Below are 16,989 nucleotides of genomic sequence, written 5' to 3'. Positions count from 1 at the left end.
GGAGGGGAGAGTGCATTCACGCTGTCTGGCGAGTTATTGCGGGTGTGGGGTTCCCGGTGCAGCGCTCGGCCGGAGGACCAGTTGTGGGGGTGCGGGTGGTGAGAATACGCTGTCAATGCGGTGCTCGGCTCGCGGACCCGGCAGGGTACCAGCTGCTTGGGGAGAAGGGCTCCGCCGGTTCCCAGGAGGCCTCGAGTGGGCGGGGCCGGCGTCACTCCGGGTGTGCCACCGGTCGGCCCGTGGAGGCGGGGCCTCGCGGCGAGGTACGGGGGGCGGGGCGGGCCCGGCGGCCTTCCTCGTCGGCCTTGGAGCGAGGCGAACGCGCGCGGACCCCGCACCGGTCGCGGACCCGCCATGGGCCCGCCCGACCCCGGGCTCCGCGCCGCGCGAGTACCATCCTAAAGCCAGGTGGGCGGGGCAGGGCCGGGTCTGCGGGCCCGGCTAGGGGTGGAGGCCGGAGTGGGGTCTCCGGGGGTCCCCAGCAGCCTGAACCGGGGCTGGGCTGGGGGCGCGGAGTCGCGGGCCGTTGCGTCGACCACGTTGGCTTCGCCGGGAGTGGGGTCGGGACCGGGAGTGTCGCCGAGGGGCGAGAACAGACCCTGTCTCCCCTTTCCTGCTTCTCGCTCTCTCGGTCGAGTCTCCCGGCCTGTGGTTTTGGGGGGAGAGAGCAGAGAGATTGTCCTCATCCTCGCCCCACGCCTAGCCTTCCCCCCCGGCCTGGGATGGGGTGCGGGGAAGGGCCGGCGCCCGGCCTGCAGTCGGGAGAGAGCGGATTTGCTTACACCGGCCCTGCACTGCCCGGCCCCCCTCTCCACGCTCGGTGCCCCGTGGCCTGCATGTGCCCGCCTCGGGGCTGGGGCTGTAACAGAGGGGCGCCGGGGCGGGGCGGGGGTGGGGGTGTTGGCTACGGCGTTTTGATCTTTGGGGCGCTGGGGCCAAGCCGAGCGCCCTGGCTGAGGAGGTGCCCAGGAAGCCTGCGTGGTGAGGGCGAGTGAGCACTTGGCAGCGGGCCACCGTTGCCCATTAACTAACCGGTGACTATCCCGGTTTCCTGGTGGCTCCCAGAGTGACCTTGAGCAGGTCACCTCCGCTCCCCGAGCCTCAGTCTCCCCATAGGCCAAGTGGAGACGGCAGTAAGGGCCTTCAAAGGCTCTGGTGATGATCCCTGGAACTCACAGTCAGGGAGTGAACGGGGCGAGCGGTGAGAGTCAAGTCCGGAAGCGCCCTGCCCCCCCGCTCTCTCAGCCACTGATTTCTGTTTTGTGAGCTGGAACTCCTGGAGCTCTGTTTTTCAGAATTGAAGCTACAAGATGGCTGATCAGGACCCTGGGGGCATCAGCCCCCTCCAGCAGATGGTGGCCTCAGGTGCCGGGGCTGTGGTCACCTCCATCTTCAGTAAGACCTGGGGAGGTGGGGGGAGGGGTGGGCAGGCCAGAGACTGGAAGTGTCTTGGTCCTGGAGGAGGTGTCAGGAGTGGAGCCTTGAAAGGAGTCTTCAGGCCTGCCCTCTCCCCTAGTGACCCCCCTGGACGTGGTGAAGGTCCGCCTGCAGTCTCAACGGCCCTCAGTGACCAGCGGTGAGTGTCCAGCCCTGGAGCCGGTTGGGGGTGGTGTCCGCGCAAAAGGATCTCCTAGAGATGGGATCCCTGGGGGGAGGGGGGCTCTCCTGACTTGAGGGGCTACCTTGTATTTTAGAACTGATGCCTCCCTCCAGACCCTGGAGCCTCTCTTACACCAAATGTGAGTGCCCCTCGCCACAGGGAGCCGTGAGGGTCAGGGGAGGGAGTGCCCCAGTCTCCCCAGGGCACCTGTGAGCCTGGCAGCCATGGACTGGCATTGCCTCCAGGTCCTCCCAGCCAGCCCTCTGTCCTGCGCAGGACTACCCACCTGAGGACCTGGCCCTCCCGGGACGGCCTCACCACCTCCCCGCAGGGTTCCAGGGCCATGGCCTTCATTGTCCCCTCCCCTTCCCCAGTGCCCTCTCTCCGACCCACAGGGAAGTGCCTCCTCTACTGCAATGGTGTCCTGGAGCCCCTGTACCTGTGCCCAAACGGTGCCCGCTGTGCCACCTGGTTTCAGGACCCCACTCGCTTCACTGGCACGATGGTGAGGAGCAGCCGTGCCCTCGGCTGGGTCTGTCAGAATTCCTGAGGGGTAGATGGCTGGGCAGCAGGCCCGGGAAAGAAGGAATATAGCAAAGCATGTTGGGGCAGCCAGTTCGGTTTGGGAAAGGCTCCCTGAGGAGGTAGTGCCCTCCGTGTGGTTTTGAAGGGTGAACAGGAGTCCACCTGGAGCCAAATGGGGACTGGCATGTGAAGACCTGGGGGCTGCCCTCCCAGCAGGACCCAGGGCTGCGGGCAGAGGCGAGGGCATCGGGTTAGGGCCCAGCCGGGCCAGCCCCTTCACAGGCCTCTTTCTTGTTCATCCTTCCTGCTCGGGCTGATGTCCTCTTGGCCAGGATGCCTTTGTGAAGATTGTGAGACACGAGGGCACCAGGACCCTGTGGAGTGGCCTCCCAGCCACCCTGTGAGTCCCCCGTCCTGCATGCTGTCTTCCCTTATGCCCTGCTGACCTCTTGCTCCCCTGTTGGCTGGCTGGCTGGGACAGGGCAGGCCTGGGGGGTTGGAAGTCCCGGCTAACGTCTCTTCACACCCCCAGGGTGATGACTGTGCCAGCAACCGCCATCTACTTCACGGCCTATGACCAACTCAAGGCCTTCCTGTGTGGTCGAGCCCTGACCTCTGACTTCTATGCACCCATGGTGGCTGGTGCATTGGCCCGCTGTGAGCACAGCCCTGGGCCCTTGATCTCCCTTTGGCCCCAGCTCTGCCTGAGCTCAGTCCTAGCTCCCAGCTTCACTCTCTGCCCACTTAGGGGTGGGGAGATGTCTTGGGCTCCCAGACCCTGGGGCACCCTGCCATTAGGACCTGTGAGCTGATCCCTCCCCATTGTTCCCCACAGTGGGCACCGTGACTGTGATAAGCCCCCTGGAACTGGTACGGACAAAGCTGCAGGCTCAGCACGTGTCATACCGGGAGTTGGGCGCCTGTGTCCGAACCTCCGTAGCTCAGGGCGGCTGGCGCTCGCTGTGGCTGGGCTGGGGCCCCACTGCTCTTCGGGATGTGCCCTTTTCAGGTAGGCACCAGGGGTGAGGGGATATGGGGTCAGGGGGCCCTTGGATGATGCACGAGAGGTCTACGGCCAAGTCCCAGCTTTGATACTACTGACCTTGAAGTCACGTAACTTCTCTGAGCCCTATCTCACCTGTGACATGGGCTCAGTGTACAGGGTATTTGCCCAGGTTTTCACGAGATAATTCCTGCAGAGAAGCTGTTACAGAAACTGTAGTGGAGCAAACAGGCCTCTTAACTGGGAGGGAGCGGTTGTCATGGGATAGGTCAGTGGAAGAGGGTGGTGTGGGGCCCACCTTCTGCCTTCCCCATCTCTAATGAGTGTATCTTGTGCCCCCAAGCCCTGTATTGGTTCAACTATGAGCTGGTAAAGAGCTGGCTGAGTGGGCGCAGGCCAAAGGACCAGACATCAGTGGGCATCAGCTTTGTGGCTGGTGGCATCTCAGGAACGGTGAGTCACTGGGCTGGGGGTGAGGCTGGCAGAGGTGTCCTTGATGGCAGTGCAGGAGCTGCCTGTCGAGAAGCAAGCTCGCCCTCCCTGGTGCTAAGGCTGGCAGACTCTGGCTGGGTGCAAGGAATGGGGGTCCCGGGAATGGAGATGAAGCCTCCCCCTCCCCCTCCCCCCGCTAGGTGGCTGCCATCCTGACTCTACCCTTCGATGTGGTGAAGACCCAACGCCAGGTTGCGCTGGGAGCCGTGGAGGCTGTGAGAGGTGAGGGGTTTGGCTGGCGTGGTGTGGGGGCAGGTGGGGGTCCAAGCGGGGTTTTACGGGGTTATGCCTTGTGCCTGCAGTGTCACCTGTGCACGCCGACTCCACCTGGCTGCTGCTGCGGAGGATCCGGGCCGAGTCCGGCACCAGGGGACTCTTTGCAGGTGAGTGTCTGTGTCCAGGCCCTGGTGAGGTTGGGGCCCCCTGGGACCCAGCCTCTGACCCAGCCTTGCCCTCCCACTGCAGGCTTCCTCCCAAGGATCATCAAGGCCGCCCCCTCCTGTGCCATCATGATCAGCACATATGAGTTGGGCAAAAGCTTCTTTCAGAGGCTCAACCTGGAACAGCCTCTGAGCCAGTGAGAGGAGCGAGGGGATGAGGGCCCCATCTCTTCCTTGGATGGTGTGGGGCAGGAGTCTGAGCCAAGTGCCTTGTCCTCAGGGGAGGGGGCCTCATTTTTTCCCTCTCAGCTCAGCCCCAAGGGTACCAGCCCATCCGTTGGGCCTGCCCAGGCCCCCATCAGACAGTTTTCTTCCTGCTGGTCCTCATCCTAAGCCCCAAGGATAATCAGTTTTCCACCCAACCCCCCAAGTTCAAGACCAAATCTGTTCACTCTTTCCTCCCCCTGCCCTCTCGCCCATTTTCCTGTGTTTGTTGTAGCTGGGCCTGCCCCCAAGGCCCACAGAACCCTGGACCTGGCCAGTCTGAACCCACTGCTGTTAATTCATTGAGTGTAAAGATGATGAATTTTTCTCCAGTGTCTGTGTCTACAGGGGCAGGGGGCATTGGAGTTGGGGGAAGCGGGACTTGGTGATTTGCATAGAGGAGGCCTGGAAGGGATCTTGGTGGGTATAGGCTTTGGCTGCCTGGGTGGTGCTCATGTAAAGGACCCCCCAGTTTAGTGAGGACCCAGAGTTGGGGTCAACAAGCAACCTTGATAGTGTTAGGGCCAGGGTAGAGGATGGTGAGGCATCTCCCCAAGGGCACACTTAAATGTGACAGGAGGGAGGGTTGCTCCACTGCCAGGCTTTGGCCTAATGGGAGGGTCTGCAACTTTGGGCCAAAGCTGAATAGTGCAGGATGTTGGAGAAGGGCCCTCCCAGGCCTTGCCTCCTCCATCCTGCCCACCCCCCACGACGTTCATTCTCTCCTCTGCCTGGAGTTGAGCAAGTTCTTAAAGAGTGTCAGGTTGAAGGGGTATTTATGTGTCTTGGTCCTGCTCTGGGTGGACGAATACTCAGGACGCTTCATACACAAGTCACCCACTCCCGAACTATTCGGACCCGCCTGCTCCCACAGGGCGCACACTGATTCTGTGGTGCAGCGTCATGTGGGCCCAGCACTGGCTCTGCCATATCCTGCCGACCTCAGGACAGGGTCCTGTCCCCGCCCCCACAGACAAGGCTTCCCTCAGTCCTCTGGTTTTTATTTGCCTGATCCCCTCAGAGCCCCTGCACTGGGGGCTGAGGAAGAAGTGACTCCAGGGAATGAAGTCAGGACAGACAGGAGAGGGGAGGGAGATGAAGGTGTGAGGCTGGGCCACCAGCTCCTGAGGAGGAGGGTGGGGAAGATGGTGAAGAGTCCCAGGAGGGAGCAGCAGGCATCAGAGTCACCAGAAGAATGGAACAAGCTTCCCCAAGGACTTGCTGTGGCCTTGGCGACCCCACCTTCCTACCCAACCGGCTTCCCTTGGTAACCCTGCTTCCTTGGGCAGGAAGCTAAAACCAGAAGCAAAAGGTTTTGTTCCCAAGAGACCCCTGGCTGGGTGGGCAGCGTTCTCTGGCAGGTGGCCTGGATTGGGGGACTCAGGAAAGGCGGCAGGTGTCTATGCCTGGCAGGTGGGGCTGGCACAACCCACACTTCAGCTGGGGCTCAGTGCTGGGCTGCCCTCAGGACTGTCGCTCACCAGGCACTCGTTGGATTTGAAGCTCGCCAGGGACTTGCAGCTGGGGATGGAGGCCAGGGAGCCGCAGAGGCCCAGCATGGAGGGCGTGGGGTCCTTCCCTGGGGAGAGAGGGTGGGTGAGGCCAGGCCAACCAGTCTGCAGGGGTCGGGGCCTTGGGATCGGATCAGACCACCCCCCACCAGGAGACGCCTCATTTCTGCAGCATCTGCCATTTCCATGAACCTTGTTAAGCACCTGCCTGTGCCACCCACAGCACAGGGAACACTATTGTAATCGTCAGTTTGTTTCTGTCTCCCCGAGGTTCATCCGCTCTCTGTCCATTTATTAAACACACAGCACGTGTTCTGTTCCAAGCACTGGGGTACAGAGAACGGACTAGACACAGTCCCTGCCCTCAAGGAGCTCACAGTCTGGTGGGGAGACAGACACATGGACAATCACAAACAGTGTGGCAGGGTCACATGTTCATAGCCTGCCTGGTCTCGAGATCTAGGGTCATCCAGTACAGTGGTTTTTAGAAAAGACATGACATCCAGGCACCGGGAAAGCTAGGGTGGAAACCAAGGTGAAGCCATGGGAAGGGCAACACAAAATGCATGCGTTGAAGTCCTGGGCATTCGCTTGAAGGGAGCCACTAATTTGGCTCAGAGCTTCCTGGCAGCCAAAGAAAAGGGGAAACAAGGGTCAGGCACGTGGTTCACAGAGTGCACGAGATAGGAGCAAATTGGGCAAAGACCTCCCCGAGCATTTGAACCCCTTGAGGATGTCCTAACAAAAAGCCATTAAGCCCTCACCACAAGCCAAACGTGATCACTGGTCGGCATCCCCTCTTTACAGATGAGGAGGCCCAGCTGGGGTTTGCACTAGGGGCTGCCCTACGCCCCAAACCAAGCTCTTCATCGCGGTGCTAACCTCTCTGGAAGGGCTGAGTTCAAGGGAATTGACCAGGGCCTGACTACAAGCCCCGGGGCCTGGCCTGAGCCCTTCCTGGAGGCATGCTGGGCGCTGCATGGGGGCGCTCACCGATGGGGCCCCAGGGCTCCTCATCCTGCTTGCCCTCTCCCAGGCGCTGGGAGTCCGAGCTCAGACTGGCTTCAGCTGACAGCCGCTCCGTGCTCATGAAACTGTGTCTGTGACGGAGCAGAGAGCTGGGGTATGGGCAGAGGCTTACCGCCCCCCCCCCCCGCCCTCCATGCCACCCGTGCCCCTCTTCCCTCGGAGGGACCAGCACTCAGGCCCGAGCTGAGCCTAGCTGTGCTTACCTCCGGTACAGCTTGGGGTTGCTGACACCCTCAGCCCCATTGAGCGTTCCCAGGGATGGCCATTGGTTGACCAGGGACGTGGTGAGCTCCTTGGAACCCTGGACTAGGGGAGCGTGGTCGCCAGGGATCAGACCTGTCCTGGGATGGGGAGGTGGGGGTCAGGCTGGCTGGGAGAGGGAACAGAAGTAGGGAAGGGAGTCTCAGCGAGGGGGAGGGGTTAGGGTTGGAACCTGGGTAGCAGAAATGGGGACCGAATGTTGAGGATCAGTGGGGCAGATTCTAGAAGCCAGTGGAGAATACTGGGGGTCAGAGAAGTGACAAGGATTAGTGCCCTCAGGTTGGGGGCTGGAGGGAGTAGAGGGTGTCGTGGGAGTCAGGCGAATGGTGTAGGAATCCTGAAATGTAATTAGTGGTTGTGTGTGTGGGGTGGGGTGGGGGGCGAGCTTGGGAATCATGCTGGGAGGTCATAGAATGATGAAAGGTTTAGTGGGTAAATATCAGGGATGGGTAGGAGGTCAGGGGTCACCATGGGTGATGACAGTCAGTGGGCAGATGTAGCACATCAGAGGGAATAATTCAATGATGTTGAAGGTCGCTGAGTAGCAGGTCCTTGTGAGTAATGTTGGGGCCCCTGGAATAATGTTGGATGGATGGCCATTCTAGCTGATGTCGGGTAATTGAAATGAAGTGGGGACGGGTTTTTGGAAGGTCCCAGGATCTTAGTTGAGGATTATCTAGAAGGTTCCTGGGGAGATTTCAGGGTAGAGGGGATGGGGTCAGTGGTTTGATGCTGGTGGTTGGTTGAGTTGGATGCAGGTATTAGGAAAGGTGAGGTTGGAGTCAGTGGTGATGTGTTGGGGGGGGGGGGCAGGGTCAGGGGTCAGGGGTCAGGGCTGCACCGCTCACAGCTGCTCCTGCAGCTCCAGGATCACGCCTTCCAGCTCCCGCTTTTCGCGTTGGTTCTGCGCCGCCGCCTCCTCCAGCTGCAGCTGCAGCCGCCGGTTCTCCGCCTCCAGGTCCTTCAGCTGCGACTCGCGCAGACGCACCAGCTCCTCCAGGTAGCCCTGCGGAGCGCCGGTGAGCCCGGGCGGAGAGGAGGGTCCCAGCCCCGCCCGCCCCCCACCCCCCTGCCCAGCTGCCTGTCGCCGCGCCGCGCAGCGCACACCTTCTGCGCGTAGACGATGCGAAACTTCTGTTCCATCTTGTGCCACTTGCTGTACCAGCTGTCCTCGTCCGTGACGAGCGGCAGGTACGGGTGCTCCGGAGAGTTGTCCTCGCTGGTGCTGCTCTCGGCGCTGTGCCGCTCCTCCTCATCCGTCAGGTAGTCGTAGCTTGCGGGGGGAGCAGTGGGCACCGCAGGCTCGCCCGTGCATCCCTCGCTGCCCCTGGACTGGGGGCCGCGGTGCCTGCCCCCTGCCCCCACCCCCGTCCCTTGTCCCTCCGGGCCGGGATCTGCCCGTACCGGTACCCGCCGCAGCAATCCAGCTTCTCACCTCTGGGTGAACTTCAGGTAGGGCGTGTAGTCGATGACCACGGGCGTCTTCCCATCCAGCACTTCACCCTTTAGGCAGAAGCTGAGGACAGAACCCACAGGGAAGGGGGTGGGGATGAGGGGATGGGGTGTACATTCTGATGGGGACACCCCACCACAACCACCACCGCACTGGCACCGACACCTAGGCCCCACCTGAAGTCTATGGCGCTCAGTCCTATCAGCATCCCAGTGAGGACCGTGGCCTCCTCCCTCAGCATGATGGCTCCTGAGTCATAGAAACGTCTGTGGAGAGCGGTGGTGGTGGAGGGACGTGTGGTGCAGCATCCGCCCTGGAGCCCACGTCCCTCAGGATCTCTTGTTGGTTTACTACGAACCTTTCTTAGAGGAAGGAGGTATCTGCTTCCTGCTCATCCCTCAGGTGTGGTCTTGTCTCCCTCAGACCGGGGCCCACTGGGAATAGCACCTGTGTCTCCCACCTATTAGAACGTGTGTCCCCTGAGGACAGACTCCTCAATCTCCTGAGCTACCCCTTTCCCACCAAGTACTGAGTCACCAGATCCTTACAAGGAGGAAACACACCATCCCCACTGGCACAACTTGCCTGTGATCCTGCCCCTGCCTTGGACACAGTGCGGAGAATGAAGCTCCCATGCTGGGACTCTGCAGTCCCAACAGGTAGGGCTGTGTTGTAGGACATGGAACAAGGCCAACAAGTAAAAGGACACATAGTTGAGACTTGTCCAGGTGTGTGTCTAAAGGTAGAGATGTGTGAGTCTGGTGATGGGGGATAATGAATTTTATTTGGAAGAGGTGATGGTGGTGCCCAAGGTGTGTATCCTAACTGCAGGCTAGGCTGACCTGTGGACAGACTGGGAGAGGGAAACTAGGTGCATGCTGGGAGTTGTAGTCCAGATATGAAAGGTTGCTGCAGGAAGTTAAGGATCAAGTGTGTTTAGGTAATGGACATACACACTGGGACTTGTGGTCTGAGCTGACAGAGGGTCTGACCTGGTGGTCCGGGTGTCCCGCAGGGCTGTGGTGATGTATTCCGACATGCGCTTCTCCATCAGTGCTACTCGGATCCAGGCCCGGCCCTGGAAAGCATGCTCACCTTTACTGAAGGGACTCGTGTGCACCACTGGGCCTGGACCTCCTGTGGCTGTTCTCCCCGTTACCCATGGCAGGGCGAGGACCAAGGAGCAGGCAGTTCCCCAATATCAGAGCTTGGAGAAGCTGCCCTGGTCCTGCCCATCGCAAGCCGCTCACCTTGGCTCGGGCTGTGCTGATGTTCTCCATGTTCTCGATGCTGCTCACACAGTTGTTGGGCACTTTGCTGCAGGCCAGCCGGATATAGTCCCAGAAGCCCCGCTGCCCATCGGAGCTGAACCAGCTCACTGGACCTGCTGGGGCACAGGCTGAGCCAGGGCAGGGAGGGGGCTCAGCGAGACAAGGGAGTTTGGAGAGGGCCCATGTAATGGGTCACATACATGCATAAGTGTAAGTCACACACATACATAGCGCCTGCCCCAAACATATGGGCACACACATGCATGCACACAAAGGGCACATCCATATAACTGCTTGTCCAGAAGACCCCTTCCCCTCTTCCTAACTCTGTGCATGAGTTGCTGTACATAGACCAGAATTGGGACCAGGGTCGGTGATGGGGTTCAGAAAGCCACAGAGTAGATCCGAGTGGAGTGGCTGGGAGCTAAAGGAGGGGGGTTGGGAGGGCTGGGCACTGAGGAACAGGAACCTGGGCCCACCTTTGAAACGGTGGCTGAGGATCTGCTCTAAGATGGCTGCAAAATTCACAAACTCCTCGGATGAGTCATCGATGGGCTCTGCCGTGTACTTCTCCAGCAGTGTTTTCACAGAGAACCTGGGTGGAGGGTAGGGAGAAGGGGCAGGGGGCGTCGGGTGAGAAGACAGGGTGATGGTGGCGGGGGAAGGGCATCAGGCAAAGAGAGGGACAAAGGGCAGAGCAGAGGTCATGAAGAGCATGGAGGTAGCGGGTGGCAGCGGGAAAGAGGGTGGGAGACAGGTGAGAACAGAGTGACCATGCAGGTGCTGTGACATGGGAGTGCTAGGGCAGCAGGTGGGAGACTGATTGACATAGAGGGTGATGGGAAGGGTGACAGCCAGAGGAAGGAAGCTTTGGGAACAAGGTATGAGAGGGGATGGAACAATAGGTAGCAAGTCCAGGCACCTAGAGCCGGAGGCTGCCCCAGAGCCCCTCCCTGCCCGCCCTTTGGAGTGGCCTTCTCTACGTATGTGTGTTGGGGGTCAGCTAGGAGTTAGAAGCTGGTTTGTACCCCTGCACTGCGCTGTCTTCTGCTTTTGCTGGCATAACCTTTAGTACCTTCTGGAGTGGGGGGGTCACCTGTGCCAGGGCTTGTGAGTTGGCACTGAAAACATGGGGTATGGGTATACATGGTGACCAGGTGGGCTCTCAGCACACCAAGGCCCCCCTGTCCCCTTTTCCTTCCCAGCTTAGCCACCCACACACCAGCTGCCCAGAACCAGGAGGTGCAGAGCTGGGCTGGGGGAGGTGCAGCGAGTGGGCCTGACAGACAGGCTGGGTGGGAGGGAGCCTTGGCTGCAGATCTGCGGAAGGGGCCGTGGGGGCCCTGACACCTGGCTCCTCAGAGAAGAAGGGAGTCGGGAAGCCACTGGAGCTGAGGGACTGGAGCCCAGCAGCCCCCATCCCTCCCCACAGTCCTGCTTGAAGCCTCAGCTCCCTCTGCATTCCCTACTCCTAACCCCTGCAATCTCCACCCGCCATGCTGCCATGTGTGGGGCAGGGCTGAGGGCACGGGTCCCAGCATCCCATTATTGCCCTGTTGTGGGTGGCAGAGCAGATACAGGGGTTGCTTGAAACTGTCCTCCCCCCGCCCCTAAGCTTATCAAGACCTATCATTGGCCAAGCACTATACTTTGCAGTGTCATCTCTATAACAGTCCTGGGAAATAGTTCCTCTGATCATCAACATCATCCCCAGTTCACATATAAGGTAACTGAGGGTCCAAGTGGTCGACTGATCTATTCAGAGTCACATCACAGAGCTTCTGAGGATTCAAGTAAGCATGTCTGATTCCAAAGCCCTTGCTCTTTCTGCTATATCTTGGTCCCCTGGTGGCTGTCAAATTCCCAAGAACCTGAGCAGCCCCTGCCTCCTCTGCCCTCTGTCCTCCGCTCTATGCCCCAGCCCTGGGGCACTGGCCTCCTTGGCTCGCAGGCCAATGGCACAGCTGAGTCCACGGACCTTCCTTCCTTCCCTTTAGAATTGGTCTGGCTTGAGATCAGAGCCAGGTCTGTGTTGGGGTTGCACTAGGGGGAGGCAGCCTGGTGGACTCAAGTCCTGTTTCCTTGTGATACCCATGTGGCTTTGGACAAGTCATTTCCTCTCTCAGAGGCCCATAGTCTCAGGTGCAAACAGGAACAGTATTATCTGCCTCATTACATTTTGGTTCAGATCCCAGACAGGACTAGCAAGTGAGTGTGTGTAATCCTGAGGTGGTGAGAGGCTGGGCCATTAATGGGAAGGTTGGGCCTGCCAGAAGGAGCCTGTGTTTAGGGTATTATCTGGGCTTCATTATGCAGCCCCCCACACCCTGATGATTTCTGATCATCTGGGTCAGACCACAGTGGGGGCCTGGGGCTGGTTTCAGCATTGCAGCATCTGTCCGCAGGGGTGCTGCAGGGATGGTCATTGCCCCCGGGAGCTCCACGGTGTGCTCCCCATTAGGAGGTGCAGTGGCTGCTCCAGGTTGCCATGGAGACAGGGAGGCCAGGGCCCAGGGGAGACCTCAGCTTGCTAAAGGGACAGTGTTCTGGGAGCTGGAGGCAAACCATGTGACAATGATGAGGCAGCAGAGGCCCGAGGGGTTTCTTAGCCTTTGTCATGCCCCTGATTCTCCCCAAACTCTATCTCTCACACGGCAGCTCTCAGCCCACTTTCAATCCACCAGAACCTCTGCTTCTGCAGCCTAGGCCAAGGAGAGGTCCCCCTTCCCCACACACTCAAGAGACCCAGCTGTCCGGGCCGGCAAGAGAAAGAAGAGGAACCTAGGAGGTCACGAGGGAGGAGAGGGACAGGAAGGGTGTCATCAGGACAGGGCTGTTGTGTGCCAGGCATTGGGCTAGACTCCTACATGCATTATGTCATTGCCATTCCTTGGCATGGCTGTTACATCTATAATGGGGGTGATGAGGCACCCAAGACCCGGAAGGAGTCGAAGACTTCACCCAAGTTGCACAGCTAATAACTGATGGAGCAAGAGCTTGAACCTAGGACCATTGGCCCCAAAGGCAGGAATCTTGGTTTTACACCACACGGGCAGAAGGAGAGGTGTGAGGGTGGAGGCAGAGGTCTACACTTCGTACTCATCCCTTCCATAACATCTCAGGCGTCTTTACAGAGGCCTGATGTGCTGGGCACTGTGCGAGGGATCTAGGGGTGTGAGACAGGCGCAGCGTGGTTGGGTGTGTGCCCAGGAACCTGGGAGGAGCTACAGGACACAGTAGCCAGGGCATCAGGTGGGCACTGATTCCTGTGTACAGGCAGGTGGAGCTGGCAAGGGGAACCAGCTGAGATGTGCGCTGGAAGCTCCCTGCCCTCAGAGGTGGCACAGGGTGGGGGAGCAGGGAGACTGCAGGTGAAGGCAGCTGACATGGGATCCTGGAAGGAGAGGTGAGTGTAGGTGAGGGCTGAGGTAGAGAGGCTGAGCTAATGGCATTCCTGGCTTCAGGGCAGGCCAGGGAGGGGGAGTCTCTGCAGGGCTGAAGTGGGAAGGTTCACTGGGCCCGAAGAAAGCAGGGGAATCTTCTCAACACGGCTCAGGGCCAACGGGTCTGCCCTCCCAATCTCCTCCCCCTGAACCAAGGAGACCCAGGTTTCTGCTGCCCGGCCTCAGTCCTTCCCATGGCAAGGGCAGCACCCCTCACCCTTCGCTGGATGAATTCAGGGTCTTGGCCCACAGTCCCTGTTGACTGCCTCAGGTCGAAGCTGCCCAGAGAAGGAGGGCACCATTTCTGCTTCAGGATCTGAGCACTGGAAAATCTCCCAGAAAAGCCCCACTCCAGGTAGGAATGAGGGTATGCTTGGAGGGCAGTGACCTCCTATCACTGCCTCCCTGTCCTCAGCAAGGGAGCCAGCCATCACCACCCCTCCCCCTCACGCACAGTGTCACTTCCTGGTTCTCACAGGAAGCTGCAGTACCAATTAAACACCCCCACCCTCCAGGCCTCGGGCTGGGCATAGGCCTGGCTTGGCCCAGAAGGGTAGGAACCAGACCTCCAAACCCCTCCCCGGTCTGGGCCTCAGAGGACAGTGGACTCGCTCCTCTTAACCCTGTGCCACCTTCCTTTTCTCCGCGGCTGCTGTGCATCCCCCCGCAGGCAGGCTCATCCAGGTTCCCAAAGCCGTCCCGACCCCTCTCCCCGACCGCACCACCCCGCCCGCCAGCGGAGCCCACCTGCACACGGTAATCAGGTTCCTACGCTCCACGGCCACGTTGCGGGAAGACGCTTTCTTGGAGGACAGTCCCAGAGCCATGGTGGTCAGGACAAAGCTCGCTTCCATCCAGATGTGCAGCTCCTGCTGCCGCTGCCAGCTGCCCCTTACCCCGCCCTGCACCCCGGCCTCCCCGCCGGATCACGGCTGGGCCTTCTGCCCATCGGGGCCCCTCGACCCCTCTACGGCCATCCCCCTGCTACGGCGCGGGTGCCCGGCCCCTAGGCTCCCTCCCCAGGCGGCGATTCGGGAGCAAAACAAGGCCGGGGAGGGAGCTCTCCGAGGTGCTGAGCCGGGGCCCGTCACCCCCTCCTCTAGCCGTCTGCCCCCCCCCACCTCGGCCAGTGACGTCACGACCCTTGGGCTCCGCCCCCCGGCAGGCCAGGGACCAATCCGCAGAGGATGCAGGATTTCGTGGGGGAGGGGAGAGGACCAGGACCTCGGGGAGGGCGGAGGGGGTCCCTGGAAGAGGCAGCGATTGGAGGGAGTAAGAGGGGGTATCTGGCCTGTCCTCCACCCCCATATCCAGAGCCCGGACCCCTCGTCTTACGTCTCTGAGCTCCAACTCCTCTACTCTCCAGTTTCTGACCTGTGGTCAGTGGTGTCTATCTCAGATTTCACCCTGGGTAATGGAGGTCCTCACCTCCTGTACCCTCATCCCAGCACCTCCCTTCCCTTCAGTGTCTTAACAAGACCAGGGCCTGGTCTGTGTCCAGAGAGCGCAGGTGGCCCTGCCCTGCTGACTCAGGAGCCAAGGAGCAGTTAGAGAGACGACGTATCTGTCCGAGTCCAGGCTCCACTTGGCTGCGCCGGCCCGCGGAGTCTGCTGCCCCTAGGGTGGGGGATGGGAATTCTCTCTCAGCCGTAGGAGCCCAGAGCCCGGAACCCTCAGGACTGAGTGGAGAGCAGACTGACAGCGAGGGGCCTGGGTTTTGTGGGGATTCCCAGCGGCAGAGCTCGTGCCCACAGTAGTCTCAAGGCACCGCTTCCCCTCGCAGTCTTACCCCCTCACACCACCCTGGGGGCATCTGGCTTCCGGTTAACCTCTTGGCTGCCAACATTGTTGCATGGTGCCATCAACCCTCTCTGCAAAGCTGAGGAGGTCCCCGCAAAGCTGGTTGCATCTTTTACAGGAAGGTGGGGGACATGGAGGCACCGTCTGGCTTCCCGCTGCCCTTTACCTCCCAGTTGTTCTCTTACATCCCTCCTCCCACCTGCTCCCAACTCAACCTGTTCTTTTTCACCCACTGAATCTCCAGCTTCCACAGAAAGCCTTTCTGTGTTGATTAAAGGGGTTCCACCCAACTTCTCCATCTGGCCTCAGGAATGTCCGTCCCAGGGTTCAGCTCATATGTATTCACCAACTCTACCTAATTACTGGATTTATTCTACTCTGCTAATAGGTGATCAACATCTCCACATTGATTCAGACGGGCACCCACATTGAATATGACCAGCAGCAGGTGTCCTCTGTTAGCGCAACAGGAGGAGGAGAGGAGCCGTTCCCAACGCTGGTCTGGCTTCCTTGGGGCTGGGGAGGAGGTCCTGCCTGCTGGCTCAGATCGGATGTTCACTCAGCCTCAGCCTCAGCCTCAATGCTCGGCTTCTGGGACCTCAGGCCTGGTCTTTTCTGTCCCTCTTTTGCCTTTTCCCTCTTGCCTCATCTCTAGAAACTCTTCCCAGCATCCTCCTGCCTTCAGACTCATAGCCATTGGCAATATTGATGTTCTTTTGTTTTTCAATTCAAGATAAATGTTATGCACAAAAGAGCATACAAAACACTAACGTGTAGTTTAAGGAATATTGACAGCCCTACCCATTGTGGCTCAGCGGTTGTGCGTAGGTCTATGAACCAGGAGGCCATGGTTTGAATCCCGGTCAAGGCACATGCCCAGGTTGTGGGCTCAATCCCCAGTTTGGGGTGTGCAGGAGGCAGCCAATCAATGATTTTGTCTCATCATTGATCTCTCTCTCTCTCTCTCTCTCTCTTCTCTCTCTCTCTTCCCCTTTCTCTCTGAAATCAATAAAAAATATTAATAAAATAAAATAAAGTGGAGATGCAATCTCTCCAGTAACAGTAGTCAGTCATCTCTGGGTGATGTTAATACCTCTCCTACTATGTGTACCGGTTAATAATGCAGATTTTTTTTCAATAGATGGAGTTACACATATGTTGATATACGGTATATGCGATTTGATATGTATGCTATTTTGTTGTATTGACAACAAGCTTCAAAACTTCATATGTCGCCGAAACCGGTTTGGCTCAGTGGATAGAGCATCGGTCTGCGGACTGAAAGGTCCCAGGTTCGATTCCGGTCAAGGGCATGTGCCTTGGTTGCGGGCACATCCCCGGTGGGGGGTGTGCAGGAGGCAGCTGGTCGATGTATCTCTCTCATCGATGTTTCTGGCTCTCTATCCCTCTCCCTTTCTCTCTGTGAAAAATCAATAAAATATATTTAAAAAAAAAAAACTTCATATGTCAAATTTTCTGAAGGTGTTAACATCATAGATATTTTTACGCTTAAAAATGTTGAATTTTGTGCCAAAAAAAAGAGCATTTGCGGAAAGTTTTAATTCATTACTTTATTTTGAAGGAAAGTGCTGCTGAAAGTTAGCGTATACTTCGGGAAGCTTATGGTGAACATGCTCCACCTCAAGATACTTGTGAACGCTGGTTTAAACGCTTTAAAGGTGATGATTTCGATGTGAAAGACAAAGAACGTCCAGGTCAACCAAAAATGTTTGAAGACCAACAATTACAAGCATTGCTGGATGAAGATGCGTGTCAAACTAAAAAACAACTTGCAGAAAGATTAAACATCGCTCAGCAAACAATTTCCAATTGCTTACAAGCAATGGGGAAGATTTTAAAGGAAGGAAAATGGGTGCCACATCAACTGAACGAAAGACCAATGGAAAACCGAAAAGTCATCAGTAAAATGTTGCTTCAATGGCACAAAGAAAATCTT

At 58.5% G+C, this 16,989-nt stretch overlaps 2 protein-coding genes across 7 annotated transcripts; one reads left to right on the top strand and one right to left on the bottom strand.

Annotated features, from left to right (window-relative positions):
* The first annotated feature begins 282 nt into the window (after positions 1–282).
* On the top strand, positions 283–15,510 carry SLC25A39 (solute carrier family 25 member 39). 4 transcript variants are annotated; one of them, XM_054709382.1, is made up of 12 exons: positions 283–408; positions 1,296–1,395; positions 1,517–1,576; positions 1,695–1,739; positions 1,975–2,105; positions 2,458–2,525; positions 2,658–2,782; positions 2,961–3,134; positions 3,472–3,581; positions 3,761–3,842; positions 3,923–4,003; positions 15,421–15,510. In XM_054709382.1, the coding sequence occupies exons 2-12, from the start codon at positions 1,311–1,313 to the stop codon at positions 15,462–15,464; spliced, it is 1,005 nt and encodes a 334-aa protein (XP_054565357.1). In that variant the 5' UTR covers positions 283–408; positions 1,296–1,310; the 3' UTR covers positions 15,465–15,510. The 4 variants fall into 4 exon arrangements, with proteins under 4 accessions (XP_054565357.1, XP_028012909.2, XP_008147483.2 ...); XM_028157108.2 differs by lacking the exon at positions 15,421–15,510 and adding an exon at positions 4,086–4,591 and having other exon boundaries at positions 1,996–2,105; XM_008149261.3 differs by lacking the exon at positions 15,421–15,510 and adding an exon at positions 4,086–4,591.
* Positions 5,482–14,101, bottom strand: RUNDC3A (RUN domain containing 3A). 3 transcript variants are annotated; one of them, XM_008149263.3, is made up of 11 exons: positions 13,980–14,101; positions 10,269–10,384; positions 9,769–9,917; positions 9,511–9,596; positions 8,695–8,784; positions 8,501–8,581; positions 8,173–8,338; positions 7,914–8,071; positions 7,008–7,145; positions 6,769–6,875; positions 5,482–5,843 (listed from the first exon to the last, which is right to left on the bottom strand). In XM_008149263.3, exons 1-11 carry the CDS (start codon positions 14,084–14,086, stop codon positions 5,701–5,703), a joined length of 1,341 nt encoding a protein of 446 aa, XP_008147485.1. In that variant the 5' UTR covers positions 14,087–14,101; the 3' UTR covers positions 5,482–5,700. The 3 variants fall into 3 exon arrangements, with proteins under 3 accessions (XP_008147485.1, XP_008147487.1, XP_008147488.1); XM_008149265.3 differs by lacking the exon at positions 5,482–5,843 and adding an exon at positions 6,380–6,399 and having other exon boundaries at positions 13,980–14,086; XM_008149266.3 differs by lacking the exon at positions 5,482–5,843 and adding an exon at positions 6,380–6,399 and having other exon boundaries at positions 9,769–9,902; positions 13,980–14,086.
* Positions 15,511–16,989: the final 1,479 nt, after the last annotated feature.

Source organism: Eptesicus fuscus, chromosome 20 (genome assembly GCF_027574615.1).
Source record: "Eptesicus fuscus isolate TK198812 chromosome 20, DD_ASM_mEF_20220401, whole genome shotgun sequence".
Lineage (NCBI taxonomy): Eukaryota > Metazoa > Chordata > Mammalia > Chiroptera > Vespertilionidae > Eptesicus > Eptesicus fuscus.
This window is presented reverse-complemented; position numbering and strand designations above follow the sequence as displayed.